General features: G+C 37.6%; 1 protein-coding gene across 5 annotated transcripts in view; it reads left to right on the top strand.

Annotated features, from left to right (window-relative positions):
* The window catches only part of CYB5R4 (cytochrome b5 reductase 4), an 84,498-nt gene that overhangs the window by 34,475 nt on the left and 23,645 nt on the right, over positions 1-26,378 (top strand). For 2 of the 5 annotated variants that reach the window (XM_082474230.1, XM_082474228.1), the window contains exons 5-10: positions 11,201-11,230; positions 13,405-13,465; positions 14,883-14,940; positions 16,552-16,645; positions 18,461-18,493; positions 20,441-20,563. In XM_082474230.1, coding sequence (XP_082330356.1) covers positions 11,201-11,230; positions 13,405-13,465; positions 14,883-14,940; positions 16,552-16,645; positions 18,461-18,493; positions 20,441-20,563 — 399 coding nt within the window. The remainder of the gene's footprint in view (positions 1-11,200; positions 11,231-13,404; positions 13,466-14,882; positions 14,941-16,551; positions 16,646-18,460; positions 18,494-20,440; positions 20,564-26,378) is intronic. The other 3 variants (XM_082474226.1, XM_082474227.1, XM_082474229.1) reach the window with 3 other exon arrangements.

The raw sequence follows: 26,378 nt of genomic DNA, 5'->3' as shown, positions 1-26,378 counted from the left end.
CAGTCACATCTTCAGGCTCCACCTCTAATTCCAGTTCTCTTGCTGTTTCTACCATGACTGCAATTACTTCCTCCACTGAAGTCTTGAACCCCTCAAAGTCATCCAGGAGGGTTAGAATCAACTTCTTCCAATCTCCTGTTAATGTTGATATTTTGACCTGTTCCCATGAATCAGGAATGTTCTTGATGGCATCTAGAACGGTGACTCTTTTCCAGAAGGTTTTCAATGGACTTTGCCCGGGTGCATCAGAGGAGTCACTATCTGTGGCAGCTGTAGCCTTACAAAATGTATTTTTTAAATAATAGGACTTGAAAGTCTAAATGACTCCTTGATCCACAGGGCGCAGAATGGATGTCGTGTCAGCAGGCGTGAAAACAACATGAATCTCATTGAACATCTCCATCAGGCATCCTGGGTGACCAGGTGCATTGTCAGTGAGCAGTAACATTTTGAAAGGAATCTTTCTTTTATGAGCAGTAGTTTTCAACAGTGGGGTTAAAATATTCAGTAAACCATATTATAAACAGATATGCTTTATTATTCCATTTATAGAGCACAGGCAGAGTAGATTTAGCATAGTTCTTAAGGGCCCTAAGATTTTCAGAATGGTTAAGTGAGCCCTGGCTTCAACTTCAAGTCAGCAGCTACATCAGCCCCTAACAAGAGAGTCAGCCTGTCCTTTGAAGCTTTGAAGCCAGGCATTGACTTCTCCTCTCTAGCTATGAAAGTCCTAGATGGCATCTTCTTCCAGTAGAAGGCTGTTTCATCTACATTGAAAATCTGTTGTTTAGTGTAGCCACCTTCATTAATTATCTTCCTAGATCTTCTGGATAACATGCTACAGCTTCTACATCAGCTCTTGCTGCTTCACTCTGAACTTTTATGTTATGTTCTTTCCTTAAACCTCATGAACCAACCTCTGCTAGCTTCATACTTTCCTTCTGTACCTTCCTCTCCTCTCTCGACCTTCATAGAATTGAAGAGATTAGGGTCTTGCTCTGAATTAGGCTTTGGCTGAAGGGAATGTCGTGACTGGTTTAATCTTCTATCCAGATCACTAAAACTTTCTCCATGTCAGCAGTAAGTCTGTTTTGCTTTCCTGGAGTAGCACTTTTGATTTTCTTCAAGAACTTTCCCTTTGCATTCACACTTTGGCCGACCGTTTGGTATAAGAGGCCTAGCTTTCAGACTGTCTTGGCTTTTGACATGCCTTCCTCACTAAGCCTAATCATTTCTAGTTTTTGATTTAAAGTGAGAGTCGTGGGACTCTTCCATGCACTTGAACACTTAGAGGCCATTGCAGGGTTGTATTAATGGGCCTAATTTCAGATTGTTGTGTCTCGGGAATAGGGAGGCCCAAGGAGAGGAAGAGAGATGGAGAAATGGCCAGTCGATGGAGCAGTCAGATCACACATATTTATAGATTGAATTTGCAGTCTTATGTGGGTGCAGTTTGTGGTGCCTCAAAATAATTACAATGGTAACATCAGATCTCTGCTCACAGATCACCATAACAAATACAATAATGATGAAAAACTTTGAAATATTGCCCGAATTACCCTAGAGTCATGAAGCGAGCAAATGCGGTTGGAAAAATGGCACCAATAGACTTGCTCAATGCAGGGTTGCCCCAAACCTTCAATTTTAAAAAACGCAGTATCCGTGAAGTTCAGTAAAGCAAAGCACGATAAAACGAGGTCTGCGTGTATACCAAAAGCAAACTAGTTTGAACTTTAGTGTCTGGCAGTTCTTCCAAACCAGTTTACTTTTGTAAACAAATCCCTTTCTTCTCTTAATTGCTCCTGAGTTCACCTATTCACTGCCAGGAGGGGCCATGTTCTTAATGAAAACTTCTAACTGACTAATTTTACCTCATCCTGAACATTACATATCTTGTTTACACAGTCCGGCACTAAAGGTCATGTGCTTCTCTGTAATACCGTTCAGTGTGGTCAGAAAGCGTGGCAGCTTCTTAGGCTTCTGTGTCATAGGAGACATGAAATTAATAAAAGGACTTTTCCGGTTTCCTTCCTTCCTCCCTGGAAATGAAAGACAGATAATCTTCAAAATGTTTCATCAAATACGGCAAACACCGTTTAAAATGAGCAGATTCCACAAGGAAGTCCCCAGATATTTCATTTAAAAAAAAAAAAAAGGAGGGTGCTAGAAGCAGCAGTCCAGGATGATAAGCTCGTTCTGATGCCTCCATTTCCCCAAAGCACTTATCAGATACTTGGAACGTAGAGCCACATGGGAATTTTAATGGTCACATAGGAAATGGGAGACTGGATCTTGGGTCTGTAAAGGCAGGGAGTTGGAGCTGAGATCCCTGCCTGTGGCTTGACTCTTGAAGTCTATATGATCAGTGAAATGGGAAGGCTTGAAAAGAAATCTGTGCAACAACAAAGGGAGATGACAGGATAGTCTGCCTTGACGTTGTTTATGAGGTGATGGAGGAGAGGAAAGAGATATCTCCTTTGAGAATTTGTAACCACAGTCTTGCCCACGTAAGAGTTGGGAATTCAAATATATATACCACCTATATGGTCTTAGAAACGCCAAACCGAGAAATAAAATGGTCTCCCATTACTGGTTTCCCTGCCTGCTTGGCAGATTTATGTACACGTTTTTAATGGTGGAACAAACTTTCAACCTAAAACCCTTAAAATTCCCACAGGGACACATCACCAGTTATTAGTGTACAGTAGAAAAATTAAACAACACTTGAGGAAGCAAGTCAGCAGAAACAAAAGCAGAATTTCACCCCTTGGACTTTATTATTTGTATACAAGTAGTTATAAAAATAATTATGAATAAAAATAATTATGTTTGAAGTGATTAGGAAAATAAGAATGAATTGGTAACATGAGTAAAACAAGAGACTGCTAAAATAATCATGTAAAATTGAAAAAAAAATAGAACTCCTAGAAATGAAAAATGGAGCTGGTGAGATTAAAAAGTGCATAGCATGAATAGTTAGAGTTTAGACGTAGTAGAAGAGTTGAGTGAACTGCCAGACTGAGCAGCAGACATTGAACAGAACGTGGTGCATAGAAACAAAATGATAGAAAAATATGCAAGAGACGCGGAGGATAGAGCAATAAGATCTAACACTTGTCATCAGATTTCCAGAAGGAAGTAGTAGTGAGAATGAGGAAGAGGCAACATCTGAATGGCTGAGACTTTTCCAGAACTGGTAAATCACAAATCTCAGATTTAGCGAGTTCAGCAAATCCCCAATCAAGATAAATAAAAAGAAATCCACACATAGACTATTCATGGTAAAACTGCAGAACACCAAAGACAACAGCCAGAGAGAGATAGGTTTACTAACAAACCAGTGATTAGTAAATTGACAGCTGATTTACTAGTGTAATTTACTGGCTGTTACTGCTAATTTACTAGAACATCAATAGGAGACAGAGAGCAGTATCTTGAAAGTTCTGAGGGAGAGCAACTGACAACCTAAAGTCATTCAGTAACAAGGATGAAATAAAGGTAGTTAAGACTAACAAAAACAAACAAACAGATTTATGAAACCAAAATCAGAAGGGTTGAGGAAACTGGGATTTCTGACTAAATCCTAATGGTGGAGAACTAAACCATAATGAATATTCCTTCTCCTTCTCACCACCTGGTTCAGGGAAGTGCAAACATATTTCTTATCCAGAATGAGAAATGGACTCTGAGATACTGTGTATTCATAAATTAAAAGTTTCCTTTTTCACACTGTCTCTGGCCCTGGGATTGGTTCCTGAGGCTGCATGATCCGTAGAAAGAGCACAAGTTTCATAGAAACTAACATGGCTTCAGATCTCATCTCCGCCTCAGATTACACTCATAAGCTGTTGGTCTTCAGCATCAGTTAACAGATCTGAGTATTTTTGCTCAGCAGTGAAATGGGGTCTTAAGAATGAAACATCCCAAAGTCATTGTGAGGGTTAAATGATGTTTGCTAACCACCTGATGCATTAGAAACAACAGGTGGTGGGAATAGTAGAAGTGGTTATTGCTGTGGTGGCTACTTTTGCTCCTCTACTCCTACAATACTGAGGCTGCTTACATTTTATATTCCTTTGTATCCCTATAATTATCAGCCTGTGTCTTACCATGGCTCTGCTTCTGGGGAAAATTAAGTATTATCATTATTATTGACAGGGCATGTGAGAACATGTTTATGAATCTCTGTTTCACTATAAAGCCTTTTTGGATTATAAGTGTTTTGCTAGGATGAGACCAGTAGCAGGTAGTGATGTGAGAGAACTTGCAAGGCATTAGGAAGCAAAGACAAGAATTTTACAAATCAGGAAAGTTGTTGACTGCAAGTAAATGGATCGGGTTTTTTGGAACAGTAGAGACTTAAGATCCAGCAAGATACAGTCTGAACTCCAAGCTAACCAGAACTAGTAGATCATATAAAAGGGACAAAGTAACTAAAGAGAAAGGTTTAATGTGTCAAGAATGTTCATGATAATTAAAGTGAATGTTGTTTTAACAGTACCTCCTGTGCCTTTCATCTACAGGCAGAGATTGATCCTTGAAGTCTGCTGGCGTGAGACTTAAGGATAGAAACTATTAGATGGGGTAACCATGTAATTGTCCAAACTGGGGCAGACTGGAGAATGAATGGAGCCTCTATTGGTAGTTACACTGAGACAACAGGGGGCAGGCAGTAAACTGTAACTGTAGCAAACTAGAGACTATGTTCACTCTACAACTAGAGCTTCTAGATGAAATGGGAACAGAGGTGTAAACAGAGATGAAGTGGGAATAGAGGATGAAAACAGATTAAGTAGGAATAGAGGATGAAAACAGAGACGAAGTGGAAACAGTAGGTGGAGACTTGCTGACATGAGGATTTATAGGGGGTTGGGGGGCTGATGGATATACTGAAGAGAAATGTTATATATGGGCTTCTTTCAATACGAGATCCTTGACACCATCTTTTAGGTGGGGTGACCTGCCAGACCCCAGTGCAGGGAGGAGCCAGAAGTAGCATTTTGTAGGCATCCCCACAGCTGAGCAGTCCTGGGAGGACAGTTTTCCATTTATCTACTGGCTTCTAGGGTAGGAGTGGTATCTGGGAAGAACACAGAAGAGCTAACATTGTCAGGATATAAAACACATAATACTAGTGGGTCCTTATCAAGAGAAGAATCAGTGGGTTTTTTATAATCCTTTGTTTAAAAAGTATTGTGGTTTGTATTGTGCTTTAGAAAGATACCAATAATGAATAAAGGGAGAAACTTTGCTTGAAAAGGTGAGCTTCAGTTATTGATTCCAAATGTGGAACACTTCATTCTCTGGCAAAGATGACAAATGTTCTTTTTGCACTTTTTTTAGTCCTTTGCTGTCATTATTACAGCCACTGACCACATGTGGCTGCTATTGAGTACGGAAATACTCTCCAAATTGAGATGTGCTACAAGCGTAAAATACTGCATTTCAAAATTTAGGATGAAAAAAAGAATGTAAAATATCTAATAACTTTACATTGATTACATGTTGAAATGATAAGATTCTGGATATGTTGCATTAAGTAAAAATATATTATTAAAATTAATTTGACCCGTTTCTTGGTACATTGTTAATGTGGTTATTAGAAAATTTTAAATTATATTTGTGGCTTGCATTATATTTCTTCTGGACAGCACTGTTCCAGATCATAAATGTACTCTTAAAATTTTAATATATTTTTTAAATAGTCACATTTTCTTTTTATATATATATTTTTATTGAAATATAGTTGATTTACAATATTGTGCTAATTCTGCTGTACAGAAAAGTGATTTAGTTATATATATACACACATACATACACATTCTTTTTTTTAATATTCTTTTCCATTATGATTTATCATAGGATATTGAATATAGTTCTCTGTGCTGTACAGTAGGACCTTGTTGTTTATCCAGTTCTATATATAAAAGTTTCCATCTGCTAAACCCAACCTCCACTCCATCCCTCTCCCACCCCCTCCCCCTTGGCAACCACCAGTCTGTTCTCTATGAGTCTTTTTCTGTTTCATAGATAGGTTCATTTGTGTCATATTTTAGAGTCCACATATAAGTGATATCATGGTATTTGTCTTTCTTGTTCTGGCTTACTTCACTTAGTATGATAATCTCTAGGTCCATCCATGTTGCTGCAAATGGCATTATTTCATTCTTTTTTATGGCTGAGTAATATTCCATTGTATATATGTACCACATCTTCTTTATCCACTCATCTCTCGATGGATATTTAGGTTGTTTCCATGTCTTGGCTATTGTGAATAGTGCTGCTGTGAACATAGGGGTGCATGTATCTTTTTGAATTAGAGTTTCTTCCAGATTTATGCCCAGGAGTGGGATTGCTGGATCATATGGTAGCTCTACTGTTAGTTTTCTGAGGAACCTCCATACTGTTTTCCATAGTGGCTGCACCAGTTTACATTCCTACCCACAGTGTAGGAGGGTTCCCTTTTCTCCACATCCTCTCCTCTCCAGCATTCGTTATCTGTAGAGTTTTTAATGATGGCCATTCTGTAAAATAGTCACATTTTCTAATGGCATAGCCCAGTGTCAGGAATGTTTCTTCTTAATTTCTCATTGTTTTATCATGGCTTCTAATACTTTATGTTTTTAGTTTTCACAAGCACTTGCTGACTATAAAGCACTTAGAACCATAGATCAGTAGAATACTTTTGAGGTGGAAGAGGGATTTAGAGCTGTTCTAACACCCTCAGTTTAAAAGGGAAGATCCTGAGGCTTGTAGGTATATGTACCTTCCTTAAAGGCTACAGTAATTTAATAGGAGAAGCCCACCATTGAGAGAAATCCTGGGTGCTTCCTTTTGTAAGGCAGAAAATCACCTCATTAAAGTTATCCTCTTGCAAATAATTTATTTCTCTTTGGTATATGCCAGTGGTTCTTAACCTGGGTTGAGTTTGCTCCCCAGTGGACATTTGGCAATGTCTGGAGATGATTTGGTTGTCACAGCTGAACTAGATGCTACTGGCGTTCCCGTGGGTAGAGGACAGGTCAGGGGTGCTGCTAAATGCCCTACAAGGCACAGGATACACTCCCACGACGAAGGATCATCCGGCCCCAAGTGTTCCTAGTGCTGACATGGAGAAACCCTCATGTATGAATTAGTTTTTTATTCTTAAAAATGATGGTATTAGTGGCATCACTAATTGGGTGGGCTGGCTGCCAGCTGGGAGGTCAGCTTCTGTATAGTCAGTCAAAGTTCCCTCTTCCAGGAGCTACCGTTTCCTCATTGATAAAATGGGGACAGTTCAGGGCTCAAGTGGGTGGACAGAACACAAGCTCAGAGGCTCAGTACGGGGGAAGCAAGACAGTTACTAGTGGAGAGAAAGGGGCGGGTGTCATGATGAAGTGGACTTTACTGGCTGAGCAGATTTGCTTTCTCAGCCAGGCTGCCTTCATTTGCTTTTGTGCTATAGGTCCCACTGTCTGAGTGATTCCTGCCAGAAAGATATAAGGGACAGGTAATTAAAAATGGGGGGTGAGAAGTCCCTGGTCAGGGGGCAGATGCAGGCCTGAGCAGGAAGTGGGTCTTGCTGTATGATTGTGACTGGCCAGTGTTTGGTTTAAGTTAGTATTTGTTTTATTTCCAGAGAGAAATGATTGTTTTTAAAGTGTTGTTTTAAAAATATTTATTTATTGATTTATTTGGCCGTGTCGGGTCTTAGTTGCAGCACGCGGGATCTTTAGTTGCGGCATGTGGGATCGAACCCGGGCCCCCTGCATTGGGAGCGTGGAATCTTAGCCACTGGACCACCAGGGAAGTCCTGAAAAATGATTTTTGAACATGTGTATATTTGTGTATAGGTAATACCAAATAAGGAAGGCGTGGTTAATCCCTCTGAGGATAGGACAAGAGTAGAAAATAACTAATAAATTGGAGAACTGAATAAAAAATGACAAGTATAGCCTTGAAAACAGAAAATACAAACTTCTAAAAATGCAGTATTTGCTGTGATTAGTTAAATGAATAGTGGAGAGAAAAACTGACCAGGAGTAAGTAACTATATACTCTGGCACTTTTAGAACTTTTTAATCCTGGAATTTTTCAGAGTATGTGTTTGAACTATTAAACCTTTCTTTTAATTCTGCTAGTAGACTACTTCTAGGATAAGGAGTAAACTTCTGGGCCTTGAAGTTTGAGAGATGTACAAAATTTGAAGATGATTCAGAAGATACTTAACGTAGATAAATTAAGGAGAGTAAAAGAGAAGGATAGTTTAGAAATACATAAATTATTAAATTTTATAGAATTTGAGAAATGAGTTTATGACTTTGGAAACAAAACCAAGAATTAGGCCTCAGTTGTGTTATGAAGAGTTAGTTCTCTTTAGAGATGAGGAAGAATTTCTGGAGAAAAATGGTTATTAAACACATTGTAGAGAACCAGGGAGTCTTCTGGCCAGGCAAAGCAGTAAAGGGAACATGGAATGGTACACTTTGGATTTTGTGACTAAGATCCCTGGTAATAAGACGGAGCTCCTATCTGATGGTTACGTGACAACGGCCTTTTGGAGTGAGAAAGGAAGATGGGGTATGTAGCTACGGATAAATATGACATTCAGATATGAAAGTGCAGTGTTTGTCTTCCTAGAATGTTTTTGTTCAGGGCCTCCTGACAAATGCATACATATTTTCAAAATGTAGCTAAAATATTATTTCCTCAATGAAGTCCTTTCAAATTCCAAGTAGCAATGCCCTCCCTCATCCCTGTCCTTCCATACCACCTTCTATATATCTCTTTTAAAACATTTGTCGTATCATATTGAAAAGACCATATTGAAGTTTTCAATTTAGTTCATTTAATTTTTTCAGTAATGCATTCACATGATTCCAGAATGAGAAGTGCCATGGTCATACCTTTGTCTCCCACCTACCCTTTTCCCTCCCGTGCACAGATGCAGGTAAACGTGTTATTGTGATCCTTCCAAATCATCTTTACGCATGTATAAGCAAACTGAACATATAGTCGTATTTTCCTAACTTTTTATCCAAAGGGTTTCATATTGTGTCACTATCCCTATTAAGATGATGGTCAACAGGTATTTGTTAAATGAATGAGTATACTAGTAAGACAGGGTTTGTTGGTTTGTTGGTTTGCTTGTTTTTTAACTTTCCTCATCCCAGGGGATCCTTCTGTGGCTCCACTTAGAAGAGGTAAACTAGATTGGGGTCACAATTAAAAATTGTCGCCAGCCCTCTTACCAAAGAAGAGTTGAGTGCTGATAGATCACAGCTCCAGCCTTCTGAAGGACTCTGACCTTTCCAGAAAGCAGAGGCTCTGATCAGAGTAATGCAGTCTAACCAATATTATAAGAAGATGCAAATTTTCTTGGCCATGGAGCCAACCAAATGATGGAATTACTTATCAAGACAGAGTGTTAGATTTCTTGTTAGAGAGGAAAGTATCTCATGTGCCTAGAGTAACTCTGATGTAAATGTGCTTAATAGTAAAAAAAAAAATACTCACTTATTTCTGTGACTCAGTTTTCAAAAAGAGTTACAAAAGTACACTAGTGGAGTTTTAAAGTTATTTTATATCATTTAGGTAGATGTTCTCTTCCTACTGGTACTTCTTGTATTAAAGAAAAAAGGACTCAGAAAAAAATGAATAACTTAGCAGGATCCATAAAGTTCTGACAGGTTCAAATCAATTCACATCAGACAGGAAGTAATCATATGAGATGACATATTTTTTCCCTAGAAACAAATTCCCTGGGGACAAGTTTTCAAAATCTGTGAGCCTCTTAGATAAAAACAAGTTGTTTTCCATGATAAATGAGATTCATCAAACTGCCAACTATGTTGTACACTGAAACTAGGTTTAATTTACTTATGTTACTGTGAGTTTGCTATTTGTTCTAAGATATTGATAAAACAAATGATCACAACTGCAGTAGCAAAGACAGATGAAATTATATGAAAGTAAGTCAGCAAGCAGGGACATCAGTGATCCCTTGCAAAGTAATGACTAGATTTTCATCTGGCAGTTGAAAAACAAAGCTCATTTTGAGGCATAATTTAAATGGTTTTTAGGTCCTGTGTCTTTTCAGAAAGTATTATCTCTCACAATGGCATGTTAAGAAAAATGGCACTTAGTTTCAGGGGAGATGAAGTTTAATCTTGGCTTTGCTGCTAAAGAGCTGTGGGGTTCATTCAAGTCCTGACCTCTGATTTTCAGCCTTAAATGAGGGGAGCGGATGATAATTTGGTGTATGTTGTTAAGATCCCTTTCAGCTATGAACTTATTTCGGTAAAAAGGGGAAAATAAAAAGAATGGTTATCTGACCTCCTTAATCATGGGTATTTTATAGCATGTGAGTGAAGTGGTAGTAATTATCGGATCTCTGGTTGATTGAAAATCAGAACATAAAAAAATTTGAAAGCTTTGATATACGTACTTTGGTTTCTTTTTCTACAAAACAAGATGATGTCACCTTAACAATTAATGTCTATCAATTTAGTTTACTACTAGAATATTTTGTGTTAGCTTGGCATTCTTTTTTTTTTTTTAAACTCTGGCAACTTGCTGAGGGTTTTATTTTGACATATGGTTATAAAACTTGTGGTGATCAAAACTATAATATAGATTTGTGAGCTGGCTGCCATCCTGAAAGAAAACACCCATTACATTTTTTTCTGGCCCTAATGATTGATTGCACTGATATACAAGTGAAAGTCTTAACATATTTTCAGCATTTTGGCCATTTAAATTTGGAGTAATAATAATCATTTTAACTGCTCACCTAGATAGGAAAGATAATAAGGTGTCTTTCTTTGGGTTAATATATATGTTTCATATATAAAGTGTAATCTAATAAACTTTGGATAGTTTTGACTAATTCAGAATATGATGACAAGGACAAGACTTGGGTCTTTATGTGCTTTCTAAAGAAATTAACCAAGATATTACAACAAGAATGTCCAAAGGAGGAGGAAAAAGCCCAGTGAAATGGTAGACAAACGCCTGCAGAAATGGCCTGCAGTCTTCAGAGATGAAATTTCTTACTTAAAGCATAGGCCATCTGTTTATCAGCCTTGTTTCTCTCCTCAGGCCTCGGAAGAAAGCCCTTCAAGAAGAGGGCTGTTATCTTTAACTCAATAATATTAACCGATCTTCTCTCTGATGTTACAATATTCTTACCTAACTTTTTTTCTAAACCACTGTACAGACTATCATGAGGAAAAGAAACTCTTAAACGGTAAGTCATATACATTTATAGTAAAAAATGAATCATATTCACATGACTGTGTACAATATTGCCTCACAGAATTATCTGGGGTGTTTAGATATTTTTTATACAAAGGATGTGTTTACTTGCCTAAGCTTAGAGGATTTGGCAGAGAACTTTGTAGATCCCTTATTGCAGCCCTCCTTTTTTTTTTATCTTTATATACTGATGTTTTTATTTTATAGGATGGATTTTTTTCAGGAGTATAATTACTGTTTACATTCTTTTTTTTATATGTATATCTTTACTGGAGTATAATTGCTTTACAATATTGTTAGTTTCTGCTGTACAACAAAGTGAATCCGCCATATGCATACATATATCTCCCCATATGCCCTCCCTCTTGAGCCTCCCTCCCACCCTCCCTTTCCCACCCCTCTAGGGGGTCACAAAGCATCGAACAGCCCTGACTCTTACCATAGTCCCTTCTATAACATCCCTGAACATGTGTTCATCTGCCCTCAGCTTGAATACTCATCGTGACTAGGAGTTCCACCCTCAGAGGCCAGGCTGAACGTGTCCCTCCCTCAGGCACGGGGCGCTCTTCCAGTGTCTACACAGATGCTGAGCAGCCAGCCTATTAATCTCCCCTCCTCTGGGCTCGGCGGCTCTGGCTTCCTCGGCTGTTCAGTATGACTTGGAATTATGACTGACACTGCCGCTAACCCCCCAAAAAAGTTTGGTATGACACTTACGAAATGCACGGGGCTACTCTGACTGAACCGTATTACTAATGTATGTTTAAAAATTGGGGGTTTTTTTCTCCCTGTTTGCACAAGAAAGTTATAGAAATTCAGCTAATAAGCTGGATTGCCAGATGAATTACCTTTTCGTTTTTAACTAGAAAAGATTGTCTTATTGTAGACTACTTTATGCAATTTGTGATGTAACACCTGAAGTTGTTTGTCTGATAGTATCACTGATAGTATCTTTGGAGCTCTTCCGTGTTCTCAGAGTTTTCGAAAACAATGAGAAAACCGGAGCCTTGAAAATGCGATGTTGAGGACTTCCCTGGTGGCGCAGTGGTTAAGAATCCTCCTGCCAATGCAGGGGACGCTGGTTCGAGCCCTGGTCCGGGAAGATCCCACATGCCGCGGAGCAACTAAGCCCGTGAGCCACAACTACTGAGCCTGTGCTCTAGAGCTCATGAGCCACAGCTGCTGAAGCCTGTGTGCCTAGAGCCCGTGCTCCGCAACAAGAGAAGCCACCGCAATGAGAAGCCCGTGCACCACAACAAAGAGTAGCCCCTGCTCGCCACAAGTAGAGAAAGCCTGCATGCAGCAACGAAGACCCAGTGCAGCCAAAAATAAATTAAAAATTAAATCTTTAAAAAAATAAAAATAAAAATATAAAATTTGATGCTGGGGCACATCCACAAGAATGTCTAAAATGAAAAAAGACAGAATGCCACGTGTCAGCAAGGTGGTGGAGCAACAGGGATCCCATACACTTCTGGTAGAAAGTGTAAATTGGTATGACCACTTTGGAAAACTGCTTAGCAGTATTTACTAAAGCTAAACATACACATGTCCTATATACCTACCAGAAATGTAGATGGATGTTCTTTAAGAATGTATATACATGTACGAGAACATTTATAACAGCACTATACGTAACAGCTAAAAACTGCCCAAATGTCCATCAACAGGAGAATGAATAGATTCCGGTATATGGTATGTTCATACAGTGTAGTAATACTCAGTAATAAAAAGGAACAAACTGCTGACGCATTCAGCATCCTGGATAAAATCTCAGAAAGCTCCAGACCTGATTTATTGTTTACTATTAATCATGCTGATTTGACATTAACTGAAACGTCTATAGAGCTGGACCAAAAAAGCCAGACCAAAAGAGAACATATTTTATGATTCCATTTTTTATAAAGGCCAAATGCAGGCAAAAACTAATCACGATGTTAAAAGAATAGTGGTTACCCTTGGGGGAGGGGCGCTGAGTGGAAGGGGGCACAGGGAGGTGCTGGCTACAAGAGTATGTTTTACTTATGAAAATCCATTGAGTAGTACATTTATGACTTGTGTCCTTTTATAATATTTCAATAAGAAGTTTGCTGAAAAGATGGGGGAAAAAAAGAAAAATGCTACATAGATGAACTGTAGCTATTTTGTTTGTTTTTCTTTGTGAAGGCATGCTTCCCAAGAGCCAAGTGACAGATCCACTTGCCAAAGAAGGGCCTAGTTCTCCAAGGTATGCATTCTTGTTTTACTTTTTTAAAGCTTAATCAGTTCGACACCAAAATATACACATTAAAAAAATGGCTCTAAGTTTGATTTATTGCTTATTATATTAATTATGCTTCTTTGACCCAAGAACTGCAGTGCCTCATTTATCAGGCATTGTTGGAGAATCAGCTGTTCCATAAATATGAATTTTTAACATAACTGAAGTTTAACCCATTTTCAACACCACAACTTAAAAAAAGAACTATTCAGAACTATTTTTTCTGATTATAAAATATACATTCATGGTAGAAAACTTGGAAAATACAGAGAAATACAAAAGAAAGTGATAAAATCAGTTGTAATCCCATCAACCCTGGATATAGACTCTTAATATTTGGTTTATTCCACACAGTTTATTCATGTCATACCTATTTCCATACTATTCTATTTTGATAATACGGTGTTACAGTATATTCTGTGATCAATTTCCTATGTCCTGAAAGATTCTGCAAAAGCATTTTTTGTCTGTATTCTATCATATGATGGAAATTGATCATAGAATATCCATAATTTATTCAACTATTCTATTTTTTGTGTGTCTAGTTTACTTTATCAGTTTTTAATGGAAATCCTTCAAAATGTATTGTACCCTGTCTTAGTAAATTAAGCAATCCATGTATATTTTTGTTAATGATATTTCAGATGCCCTTAGGGTTATGTGTGTTATTTGTAGTCTTTCTCTTACCACCTTTCCCCCTATTGTGAGTCTATAACAGCAGTTTCCGGCTCTACTTGCTATACCTGTTAAATTATTTCATATTCAATTTTAAGTTAAGGGCCTCAGGATACCTCCTAGCATTCACATTGGGGGCCTGTCTACAGGTAGTAAGTGCAAAAACAGAATCAATTTGATCAATAGCTATTACAAAACCGAAGACTTAGTTTTTCCTTAAGTTTTTACTGTTGACCATTAAACATCCTTGGTGAGTTAATTTCTTGAGGAGTAATAATATATTTGTGAGAGGGAGGAGTGAAGGTAATAAGCATGTAGATTTTGTCATGCTCAGAAACATGTCAGAAAACATGTTGTGTTATTGCTCTGATAAAAGGAATTTTAGATGTGTAACCTTTATAAAAAGTGCCTTGTCAAGGATGTTGTTTGTTTTTATCCAAGTTGGAATACATGGACGTATAAGTATTTTAAATTGAGAAATAATTGCTTTATTATTTATTTCATGGTAACACCACTGATTATTTAGAAAAAAAACTTTACCTAGAGAAATATATTTCTCACTGTAGATTTTGAACTATATGTTTTAAATCATGTATTCATTGTGTCATATTTTATTTTTTTAAGTTGTATATATTTTAAAATTATATATTTAATGATTTAATATATGTTACTGCACATAATTATTTATTCTTTTTAAAATATTTTACAGCTATGATTGGTTCCAAACAGACGCTTTAGTCACCATTGTCATATATACCAAACAGAAGGTAAACACATTTTTAAGATCAGAAAAAACAAAAAAGTAAATAATAAATGTTAGCTATGCGCAGGTGTACTTTTCTAAGAGCTCTTCTTGTATTAACTTACAGCAACTCTGTGAGGTAGATCCTTTCGTTACCCCTATTTTACAGATGAGGAAACAGAAATTAAGTAATTTACCCAAAGTCACACGGTAAGCGGCAGATCTAGCGTTTTGAACCCAGGCAGGCTGGCTCCATAGTATATGCTCTTAACAACTATGCCATAGCATCTTAGGGAAAAAATAGACTAGGAAGAAGCGTATTTTATGTGCTCTTCTGTGATTTTTTTTTGTGTTTAAGCATAGATAACAGCAGTGAGAGTCCCAGTTTAACTTCACCATACGAACTAATTTCCTGCACTTAAATTGGAATTCAAGATACAGGAGAGACTGTACTGCTGGAGCTTAGTATGCTTAAGCCACTAACGGGGTTCAGTAAATGCCCTCTGAAAACTAAAATTAAGGAGTTAATTCATTCACTAAGTATTTATTGAACCCCTGCTTCATTTGCAACACCATCGTAGAATTCAGGAATCTAATGATGGGCCAGATTCATAGAGACTGAACTCTCACCAGGCTTACAGTCCAGCTGGGAAATCAGATAAATAAGCAGGCAACTTACAGCATCTCCAGACACATCCTCCAGCAACTGGCAAGGTTCCCACACTTGAGGAGCTGTGGAGATTTAAAGACAAGTTCTGGCAGCTAGGAATTTCTGAGAATTCATGCTACTTCTGTAGCAGCAGAACCACATCTGAGCTGGTGAGTTCCTCCTACTCCTGCAGCAGGATTTGCTGGCTCCGCAGGAGTGACCAGCCTCTGCCTGAAAGAGCCAGGAGGCCCAGAGAGGCACTGCTTGTCCCGCGTTCCACTCCTTCTTGGTATTGTCTCCTAACCAAGCAGAGCTGAACCAAGAGGACAGGGCCCGGTGAGGTTGGGGTCTGTGTGCTCTCATTGGTGATATCAGTGAAGCACAGAGGATGGATGATTAAGGGAAGGGGGAAGGTTTCTACGTGGAATAATGTATTCGGTGTATGGTGTAAACGATAGGCACCAAAATAGCTTGCACCAAAGCTATGTAGAAATTAGAGACATCTAAAAATTTGTTAGTGAATTTATTATTATTATTATTATTTTGATAAGCTGAGCCTAAGAGGTTGTGTTATTTGCACAGTGTCACATAATAGTGGAAAGATAAAAATGAACGCAAATATCTTGGCTTCTTGTTTGATTCTAATTTTTTTTCCAAATTATTTATCCAACAAATATTTGAGCACCTACTTGGTGCTGAGCAATATTCTGAAGACAATATTCTGCCCCTTACACTTAGAGCGTAAAGACGAGTGTGTAAGGTAGACATTAAGCATAGACAAATGCATAGTTAAAATTGTGGTATATGCTTTGAAGGAGAAGAACTGGGTTGTATGAGACAGCAAAAAACAGGAATAATGTGTATTTAGCTTGTGGGTTCTGTAAATAAGTACCATATGAACTTCCACTGATCAGCTTAAAAGTATAGTAATAGGAGTTTGGTGAAAAATTTACTTTTTAATCTTTCTTTTTTCGATTTCCATTTAAGGATATCAATTTAGACTCAGTAATAGCTGATCACCGGGATGATTCCTTTAGAGCAGAAACAGTTATCAAGGATTATTCATATCTTATACATATTGGTAAGTACCTTATTCTGTATTAATGGAAACAACGTTTGTTTCCTTTAGGTATAGTAGTTACTGGTGTAGAGTCTCGGTACCTATAATATTTTATGTGCCATTGTCATTTTGGTTTGTCATTTTTGATCTTTTTTTTCTGTTATTTCTTTATGCTAAGGAAAGCGCTAGCAAATGGCAGTACAACCTCACTTTTCCCAAGTTTAAACAATTAGGTGCGATCAAAATCAATAATCATATGAAATACTTGTTGGCCCAGCTTTGTAAGACTCTGTAACTTAATACCTACAAATAAATCTCCGGAGGCCTGCCTGTCATGTGCTCCCGCTGAGTAGACATCACCAGGCGCTGTTCTATCAGCCTGTCTCTTGCCAGCCGCAAGGTTATACTGTACCCCTCAGCTGCCTGTCCCTTCATGGGCAAAGACCTACCGTACAGTTCACTTCTGTCTGTTTTGAGAGGTGACAGATCTATCAGGGGAAAGAAATCAGGACTAAAATCTAGAATCAAGGTAGCAGATTCTTAATGCATTTCTCACCCATAATGACTCTAGGAGTTCATCCTTTTCTCCTTTAAAGAAGGTAATGTTATTCTAGTTAGAAAGTAGAAATGAAACAAACCAAAACAGCAAGAAGAAAACTGTATTTTAAGCACACATTCTGATGTAAAGAACGTTTCATTTACTTTTGCAAAACAGAGACTGAAATTCCCCAGGCCTCAGATGACTCGAGATTCAGCTCATGGCTTTACCATATTAATGAAGGACCTTTAGTCCTGAATTTGATTGGAGTTAATAAATGTTTTTTCTTTCTTATTTTCCCCCCATTCATTAATCAACCTCAAATCTTAAACATTTCTTCTAGAAATACATGCTACCCTATTTTTTGCTAGCATAAGATCTAATATATATTGCCTCTTAGGGAGAGTTTTAATCAACAACTCAGATGTCTGGAAAAGTATACATTATTCATTAGCTCTGTCATGACTTTTCTTTAAGGAAGACCTCTGTGTCAGCATTTATTATGTTTCAAATACTTTATGGCTAGTTCTGTGCACACTGTAGCTAACCGTATCTTGCACACATATAAAAAACAAACAAAAATTCCACAGTCAAAAATGTGAAACTCCTGGTTGCTAATATTAGATCAGAAGGACTAAAATAATGCAGAATTTTAAGTTCCACATAACTATATTAACACCGTGAACTTTAGAGCAGATGTTTGTAAAAATACTTCTTGCATCACCCTCTTCTGGAATGTAAGTTCCATAAGAGCAGGGCTTTTTCTCTTTTACTAACTGTGATAACTGTAACACCTGGAAAGTGCATAACACGCACAGATGCCCAATAATTTTCTTTTTCAATAACTGAATGAATATTCAACTTAGAGAACAGTAAGAAAGGAAACGCTGAGCTAGACCCAGTCCCGGCCTGTATTCACACACGCACCTGCACACCCTGGAGTATGTGTGTTTCACGTGCTCTCTCTCCCTGCCTTGCTCCCGTCTTGGTGTGAAGCATTGTCAATCTGGGACTATCCCTGCACCAGTGTGGGTTATCCACCTGTGGGCAATTGAGTATATTTACTCCTTAATTAATAGGGAGAGAAATGGAAAAATTGAAGATACATATTTAAGTAATTTGTCTCAAAATATTGTACACAGTATTTTGGTTGTGTTCAGTTTCTTTCTTTTGATTTCTCAGGATATGTTTGAGAGATTTGAAATGGTGCATGAAAGAACCATTTAAATGATCTTATATGGTGTTTGTAGACCATAGGAACTGAAGCTGGATCTTAACTGAAATTTTTTTTTCTCCAGCCCTAAGTCATGAGATTCAGGAAGATTTTTCTGGTAAGCTACCAAAAATAATTTATCTTTGTACATATACACACACACATATATATACACACACACTTGGAGGGGTGGACAGCATTTATCTTATTATTCATTTGTATATTTTCATGTTGCAGACAAGGACATGATGTTTTCTATATAAGCAAATACGTTAATTTTTAAATGTACTCTTTTCCCTCTGGTTTCAGTTCCCCCCACGCCTTTTTTCTTTCCCCTTTTTCATCTCATCTCTTTGCCCTTTCCTTTTCCTCTCCTTAGAAAAAAAATTCCTGTCCCCATTCTTCCTTCCGGCCCTACTCCTGACATGCAGCTTGTAGAAATATACTTGACCAGACCAGACAAATTTTTCTTAGGTGTATATATTCAAATATTTAATATTGACAGAGCACATTAAATTATGAATATTTCTGCATGTAAAACTACACAATGTGGATTTTACACAGCTGTTTAGCAATAGAAGACTCATCAAAGAATGGTGGTTTCTTGTTTTTTGTGTTTTTCTTTAGCTTTATTGAAACATAATTGACAAAATTACAATATATTTAAAGATATAAAGTGTACAACGTTATGATTTGATAAAGGTATATGCTGTGAAAAGATTCACACAATCAAATTAACACATCCATCACCTCACATATTTACCTTTGTGTGTGTGTGTATGTGTATGAACACAAGTTCTGTTGTCTTAGCAAATTTCAATTATACCAGACAGTGTCATCAACTATTGTCACCATGTTATACATTAGATCCTCAAACCTTATTCATCTTGTAGCTGAAAGTTTGTACCCTTTTATCAAGCTCTCTCTATTCCCCCCTCCCCCTGCCCCAACTCCTGGCACTATTTTGCTACTCTCTGTTTCTATGAGTGTGACTTTTTTTTTTTTAATTCCACATATAAATGATACCATGCACTATTTGTCTTCTCTGTCTTATTTATTTCACTTAATATAATGCCCTCTAGATTCATCATATGTCGTTGCAAGTGGCAGGATTTCCTTCCTTTTTTTAAGGCTGAATAATATTCCATTCTATATTCATATATACATGTGGTTTCTTGTTTTAAAGTACTGTCAGAGTACCTTACACCGGTTCTATACCTTCCCTTTTCTTTATACCATAGTAAGTTCTATAAATTGTATAAATTAATCTCTTTAAAGTCAAGGACTTCTTATGTTTGTTAAGCTTTAAATCAGTGCTCATTGAATTGATTTGATTAATCTGTGTTTAAAAGTTGTTACATTGCTACTGAATTATGTGTTTACAGTGAGGAAGGACAGATTGTTTCTAAAGACAAAAAGAAATATACTTTAGGTCTTTAAAAGCACATTCAATTCATAAAATTTAATCAATTTTAAAAGTTAATTTTATTATTGTACTCAAGTATTCTAAACTATTTTAAACATTCAAAAATAAAAAGAGAATCTAAAAGATTTTTAATTATCAAAGATTGACATGCACTTTATTGGGATTCATTCTCCTGAAGCTTTTTCTCTGTTTATTAGGCTCAATATTGGTTTACTGAATTCACTCATAAGAACCCCTCAAATCCCAAGAAATGTTAAAAGAGTATAAATTAAATTTGCTTTTGTGGATCCATTCAATGGCTAATTTGTATATTTAAGTTTTTTTTTTTTTTAAGCTATGTGTTAATTAGTTGTCATGGCTCTATTTGAGCTTGTATGAAAACTAGCATTATGTATTAGTTTGACCCTTGATAAATTAATTTGAAAGAAGTTAATCTGAATCTAACATAAACTGGATTTAACACCATATAAGGCATAAACAATTTTGATGAACATGTACACAGAATTTTATTTATCTCACAAATGCTCAGTGTCATTCATATCTGATTGGGACATTTGGGTTGTTTGAGAAAGATTGGTTTAAAAGTAAAACCTTACATTTAGTATCAATGAATACAAATGGAATTTATCTTCTTTTCAGTGCGAGTTGTTGAGAATGTGGGAAAAATAGAGATTGTCCTGAAGAAAAAAGAGAATACTTCTTGGAAATGCCTTGGTCATCCCCTGGAGAATCATAATTCACTTATTCCAAAGAAAGATACAGGTAGGCTGTGCTATTATTTTGAGTCCTGGGTTAATGAAAATGTTGTGTCAGTGGCTCAGTTGTATCGGAGTTTGGAAGGCCACCTGCAGTGAGCCAAAGTGTCCTTGTATCTCTCTCTAAGGAGTTGAAAATGGACATTGTGTCTGTTATCCTCCTTTTTTTTTTTAAGCAGAAATTAAATTTCTGACTCTGCTATCTAATGTTTAGACATAACAAAGGTCATTTGGTAATGATACCTAAATGTAGAAACCCACTCAAACTCTTGTCCAACCATTCACTCCTTGAGGTTTTTTTTTTTTATAAAAGGTTCAGAAACAAGTTAAGTTTATGCCTTGTAGGCACATCTAGTTTTTTTCTGTTAGAGAAGGCACATTTACTGTCTCTCTGCTTACCTTAACCAGTTTCTGAGTTTGTTCCTAAAGGATGATACCATTCATTTCCTTCCTTTCTTTATTTTTTAAAGCTTTTTATGTAACTATAACATTTATAGGCAAAGGTGCATATTACAAGTGTTCTACTTGATGAATTTTCACAAAGTGAATGCACTCCATATTTTCTCTTTGGAAACTGGTAGGATTTGCCTCTTCCAAGTGTTTTGAAATTTCACAGTTTGATGTACCTTAATGGGGGGTCTGCTTTCAACTTCTGTGCCGAATGTTCATCCTTTTTTGCTGATATTTCCATTACGGAAACTTAAGACCCTCAGGCCTGGGGAATACTGATATTTCTTCCCTCCATGGTCTGTTCTTACTTTTTAGAAATAGTCTTACTTTAAGCCTTCTTAACCAGTTCTCTAATTATCTTGTCTTTTCTCTCTCATTTTCAATTTTGTCCTTTTCTTCTACTTTTTGGGAGATTTCTTCCGCTGTGTCTTCCAGCTCTGCTGTTGTGATACTCATTTCTACTCTCATATTTTTAACTTTGGAGAACTCTTTTGATTTTTGTTCCTTTGTTTTAGCATCCTATTTTCTATCTTCTCTTTTTAAGAATTATAGTGTTTGAGAGTGTTTGTCTCCCTGTGTAGCCTCTATTCCTACAGTTTGTATATTTTGGTCTGTCTTTCATATTAGATGCTTTCTTTGAATGTCTGCTGATCCTTGACCATCTGCTTGTATTTCAGGGTGGAACTCTAAAAGCTGATGGGAAACTCTGTGCATGTGGGTGTGGCTTGTTGACAGTAATATTTACTATGTGGCTGGATGGTTTCTTCGGGAAAAGTCTGATGCCAGTATTTTGTCAGAGTCTCTCGGGTAAACAGTCTTCTACCCCGCATCCAGCATTTCAGAAGTTATATGGGAAAAGAAGGCTGGGATATCTGTAAACTTAATTTCCTTTTTTTTGCCTAGTATACTATATTAGTCTACTAAGGCTGCTGTGAAAAAGTACCACAGACTTGGTGGCCTAACAACAGAAAGTTATTTTCTCACAGTCTGAAGGCTAAAAGTCTGAGACTAAGGTGCTGGCAGGGTTGACTTCTCCTGAGGCCCCTCCTTGACTTACAGATGGCTGTGTTCACATGGTCTTCCATCTGTGTGTGTCTGTGTCCCTATTGCCTCTTCTTATAAGGACGTCAGTCACGTCGGATTAGGGACCACCCTAAGGACCTCATTTTCACTTACTTTTTAAAATACCCTGTCTCCAAATATAGTCACTTTCTGGGGTACTGGGGGTTATGACTTTGATGTTGAAAATTGAGGGGGACACAGTTCAGCCTATAACATATACCCAGTCTAGAGACCCTTTGTTTTGCCCTCTACGGAGAGAGCAAAATTCTGATATTTTGCCAGAATAGGAGAGAATCAGTCATGTGGCCATGTGAAGTAGGGGAGGACTTCAGAAAGCGGGGGAGGCGGCATCTAGGCTTCTTAAATGAACTTTCTTCCAGAAAGTGGTTTTAGCTCTGCCTTCACTCTGATTCTAGAGATACTTGGTCCTGCCAATTTCTGAGCCTCAGAGGGATCTCATATTACAGATGGGTTGATTCTTGGCTTTTTGTTTGTCTAGCTTAGGATTTAGCTTTACGGAGTCTACTGAGTCAGTTACCAGTCGCCTCTTTGCTTTGTCAGCTCCCAAACTTCTGTTGCTTTTTTATTTCTGTTCTTATTGTCCTTGCAGGCTAGGCCTTAAAGAAACAACCACACACACAGAAAAAAAAAACATCTTTGCTGTTATTTTAGGGAGGGGTTAGAAGAAACTAACTGCATGTATTCAGTTTAGCATCTTTAAATATTTAAAATTATAAAAATATATTTGTGGATAGTATTTTAATTTTCAGTAAAGTATCACGTAGCTGTATTTTGAGTACATACTGTGTGTAGAAGGCTATTTTAGGTATTGTGATACGAAACAAATAAAAGGCATCAGAAATTATTTTCCCAGGCGGAAGAAAGAACATACACAAACATGAGACTGAAGAATACTTGTATCAAGAAATAGGCCAGTAAGAGCAAGTTACATAGTGCAAACTTGAATGTATTCTAAGGTTACCTTAAGTGAACAAACAGATGCAGATGAATTTGACCTTAAATGACTCTCCATGAATGAAGGAGGTGAATATCAAGCAGTGTTTTGAAAGTGGCTTTAAAAAACCCCCAAAAAACTATGAAGGGCTTTCCAGGTATCATTACTGGGTACTTATTGTGCCAGACCTTTTGCAGGTGGTAGAGAAAGAAAATGTAAGCCATATGTGGGAAAGTTCAAATAGAGTCATTTTCCCAGAGCAGGAGATCTCAATTGTGTGGTATAAGGTAGAGAGAGAGAACATAGAGGAATAACTGAGTGATGTAGCAGATCAGAAGAGAATAGGTAAAAGACAGTGAAAAAGAAAAGAGATATTATTAAAGTGAAATCTGTTGCCCTGAAATTATCTGACTCTCTAGTGACTGGAAAATCATAGCAAACCAGGTAAAAGCTAAGTCCTAGAAATAAATGATACTGAGAACCCAGGCTGACCTCCATTTGGAAATAGAATGAACATTGCTCAAGTATTCTTTTCTATAATTTCCTGAGGCTTTCCATGAACTCTTTCATCCCTGCCATAAATTTTGGCTTGAATCATGAACCACCGTAGTTCACTTTAGCTTTCTTGTCTGAAATTAGAGCCATGCATGTATTTTTCAGTGAATTAGATTTTCCACTTTGGAAAATGACTCAGAGTTCAGGGTTTTTTTTTTTTTAATTTGTTTGACAGAATTAGTATAGATGATTTCTTCTTTGTCCTTTCTCTTCCGTAAATCATGACAAAAACTATAGGTTAGTTTCCGCACTAGCAAAGCTGAATACTTACATGATCAGAGTATTATGATTAACTTGCTGTCAGTAGCTTCAAATGTTCAGTCTACCACGTGGCTCCTTGGTTTTCAAGGAGGTTTTCATGCTGGCTTCCTCTTACTGAAATTTCTTAGTTTAAAAATTTAAGTTTGAAAATAAGCATGTAAGTTGAAGACTTAGTGCACTACCTTCTCATGTCATTTCTAGAATTTACTTACACAAAAGATTCAAATATAGCAAAGAACATAATCAGAGAAGAGAAACTACTTTGTTTTTACCTTTAATCCAGCTGTAATAGTTAGTAAATTAAATTATATGACTAGAACCAAACTACCATTTGTAACTTGGGCGCTTCCAATTATTTTCTTCTTCCCAAAGATGAATAGATGAAGATTATGAGTGAGTAGTTGTGTGTGTGTATGTGTGTGATGACTAACGAACTTGTGTCTATTAAGAGTCAGAAACTAATAGATAATTGGATTGCTATTTCTGTATCCAACCTAAAGTTTATTATAATTGTGATTGCCTTTAATATGGGGACTTAGATCACCAGACAAAGGCAGTTATACAGATTTGCCAACGAACAACTCAGTAAATGAATATTGGGATACAAAATTATAAATAAGATTTTAAAAAATTGTGTCATAATTGTGATATGTCAGCAGCTATTTATAAACCTCTAGGTTAAATATATATAGAATCTATAACTGTCCTTATAATTCAAGTTGAACTGTATGAAATCACTGATATTTATTTTTTAACCTAAGAAAATGGCAGTTTCTCATTATTTGAACTATACTTTCATCAGGGCTTCCTAACTGCTAACACCACACGCGCGCGCGTGCACACACACTGAAGTACTGTCTGTACGTGTAAATGTGCTTGTCAGCACTCTGTGAGCAGTCACTTAATTGAGGCTTTCTGTGGTGCCTGTGATTCTGCAGGCAAGCTGTTCGCTGCCACAGGGAACAACAGCTCTCGTTGCAGGTGTAGAAAGAACCACCCTCACCCCTCCCCTCCCCTTCCTTGCCTGTGCATCCATGTTTCTTTGCTGCCTAAAACAAGCATTCAGAATGACTGGAAAAGAAAAGAATATTGTGGATAGCAAATAGGAGCTTCACTGTGCTTTGTTCTCTTAAATTGTCTGCTCGGCCCAGCAGGTGTAAAGTCGTTGCTTGCACAGTAACTGTAAGATGCTTTGGCATTTTGCTGTCTTCTTCTTACTTCTAGTGGAATGGCCTGAATAAGAAGAAACACAGAATAGATGGGGCAGGCTGTAAATGAGTAAGAAATTATGTACTATACTAAAAGATAGAATAGAAAAAGTTTAAAAACTTAGAATTCAGGCAGTTCAGGCACTTCAGTGTATAACGTTGGCTGAATTATTAGTTATGGAACCGAGGAAAAGTGATAAGCACAGAAATGTTCAAATCTAGTGACAACCTTGCTATGATGTGGACCCCATTGTCTAAGGGCCCCATTGAATCTAGTCTTGGAGAAAGAGCTTCCTTTCTCCTAACTTAATGCTAATATTTAACTCTATAAAATCCTCACTTTGAAAGAAGGATTCAGCTCACATCAGTCTAGGTGAGGTAATAAAAGACCTGAATACACTTTAGGTATATATATATATTTTTAAAATAATTTTTAATGTCTTTTTTAATAAATTTATTTATTTAATTTATTTTTGGCTGCGTTGGGACTTTGTTGCTGCATGCGGGCTTTCTCTAGTTGCGGCGAGCGGGGCCACTCTTCGTTGAGGTGTGCAGGCTTCTCATTGCGGTGGCTTCTCTTGTTGCGGAGCACGGGCTCTAGGCACACGGGCTTCAGTAGTTGTGACACGCAGGCTCAGTAGTTGTGGCTCGCGGGCTCTAGAGTGCAGGCTCAGTAGTTGTGGCACACGGGCTTAGTTGTTCTGTGGCATGTGGGATCTTCCCGGACCAGGGCTCAAACCCGTGTCCCCTGCTGTATGAACTGGCTGACCCCGGCTGTGTGAACTGTGACAGATTCTGTAAAGGAAAAACTCAGATTTTTCCTGTGTAGGAAAAAAACTCACTTCCTCCCTACTGTCTTTCTCTCCTATGTGTCTCCTTTACTGTTCACACAGAACGCTTCACTTCTGACACTTCTGGTCCCAAATACCTGGAGATTTTCCTCCACAGCAGGCAGTTTTTTGCAGTACTAGCTGCTGTCTTGCAAGTTAACTCAGTTCTGACACTGTCTACCTGGAGACACCATCGGATCCCACAGGTTAAGGGCTCAGTCCCACATGATCCCTCCCCCCGTCCCCCGAAACACACACACACTTCAGACGCCAGTGGCAAGCCCAGGTTTACCACCTGTCCTTCTGACCAACTGGCTATAGATGGGAGGTTCCAAAGACCCCTTCCCTGGGCTTGATTAATTTGCTAGAGTAGGTCACATATGATAAAGGATACAGGTGAATATCCAGACGGAAGAGATGCAGAGGGTGAGAGAAGGTCTGGGAGGGTCCTGAGCACAGGAACATCTGTCCGTGGGGAGTTGAGGTCTGTCACCCTCCCAG

Source organism: Balaenoptera physalus (assembly GCF_965194825.1).
Source record: "Balaenoptera physalus genome assembly, chromosome: 9".
Taxonomy (NCBI): domain Eukaryota; kingdom Metazoa; phylum Chordata; class Mammalia; order Artiodactyla; family Balaenopteridae; genus Balaenoptera; species Balaenoptera physalus.
Note: the sequence above shows the minus strand (reverse complement) of the source record. Positions and strands in the feature narration are given on the sequence as shown.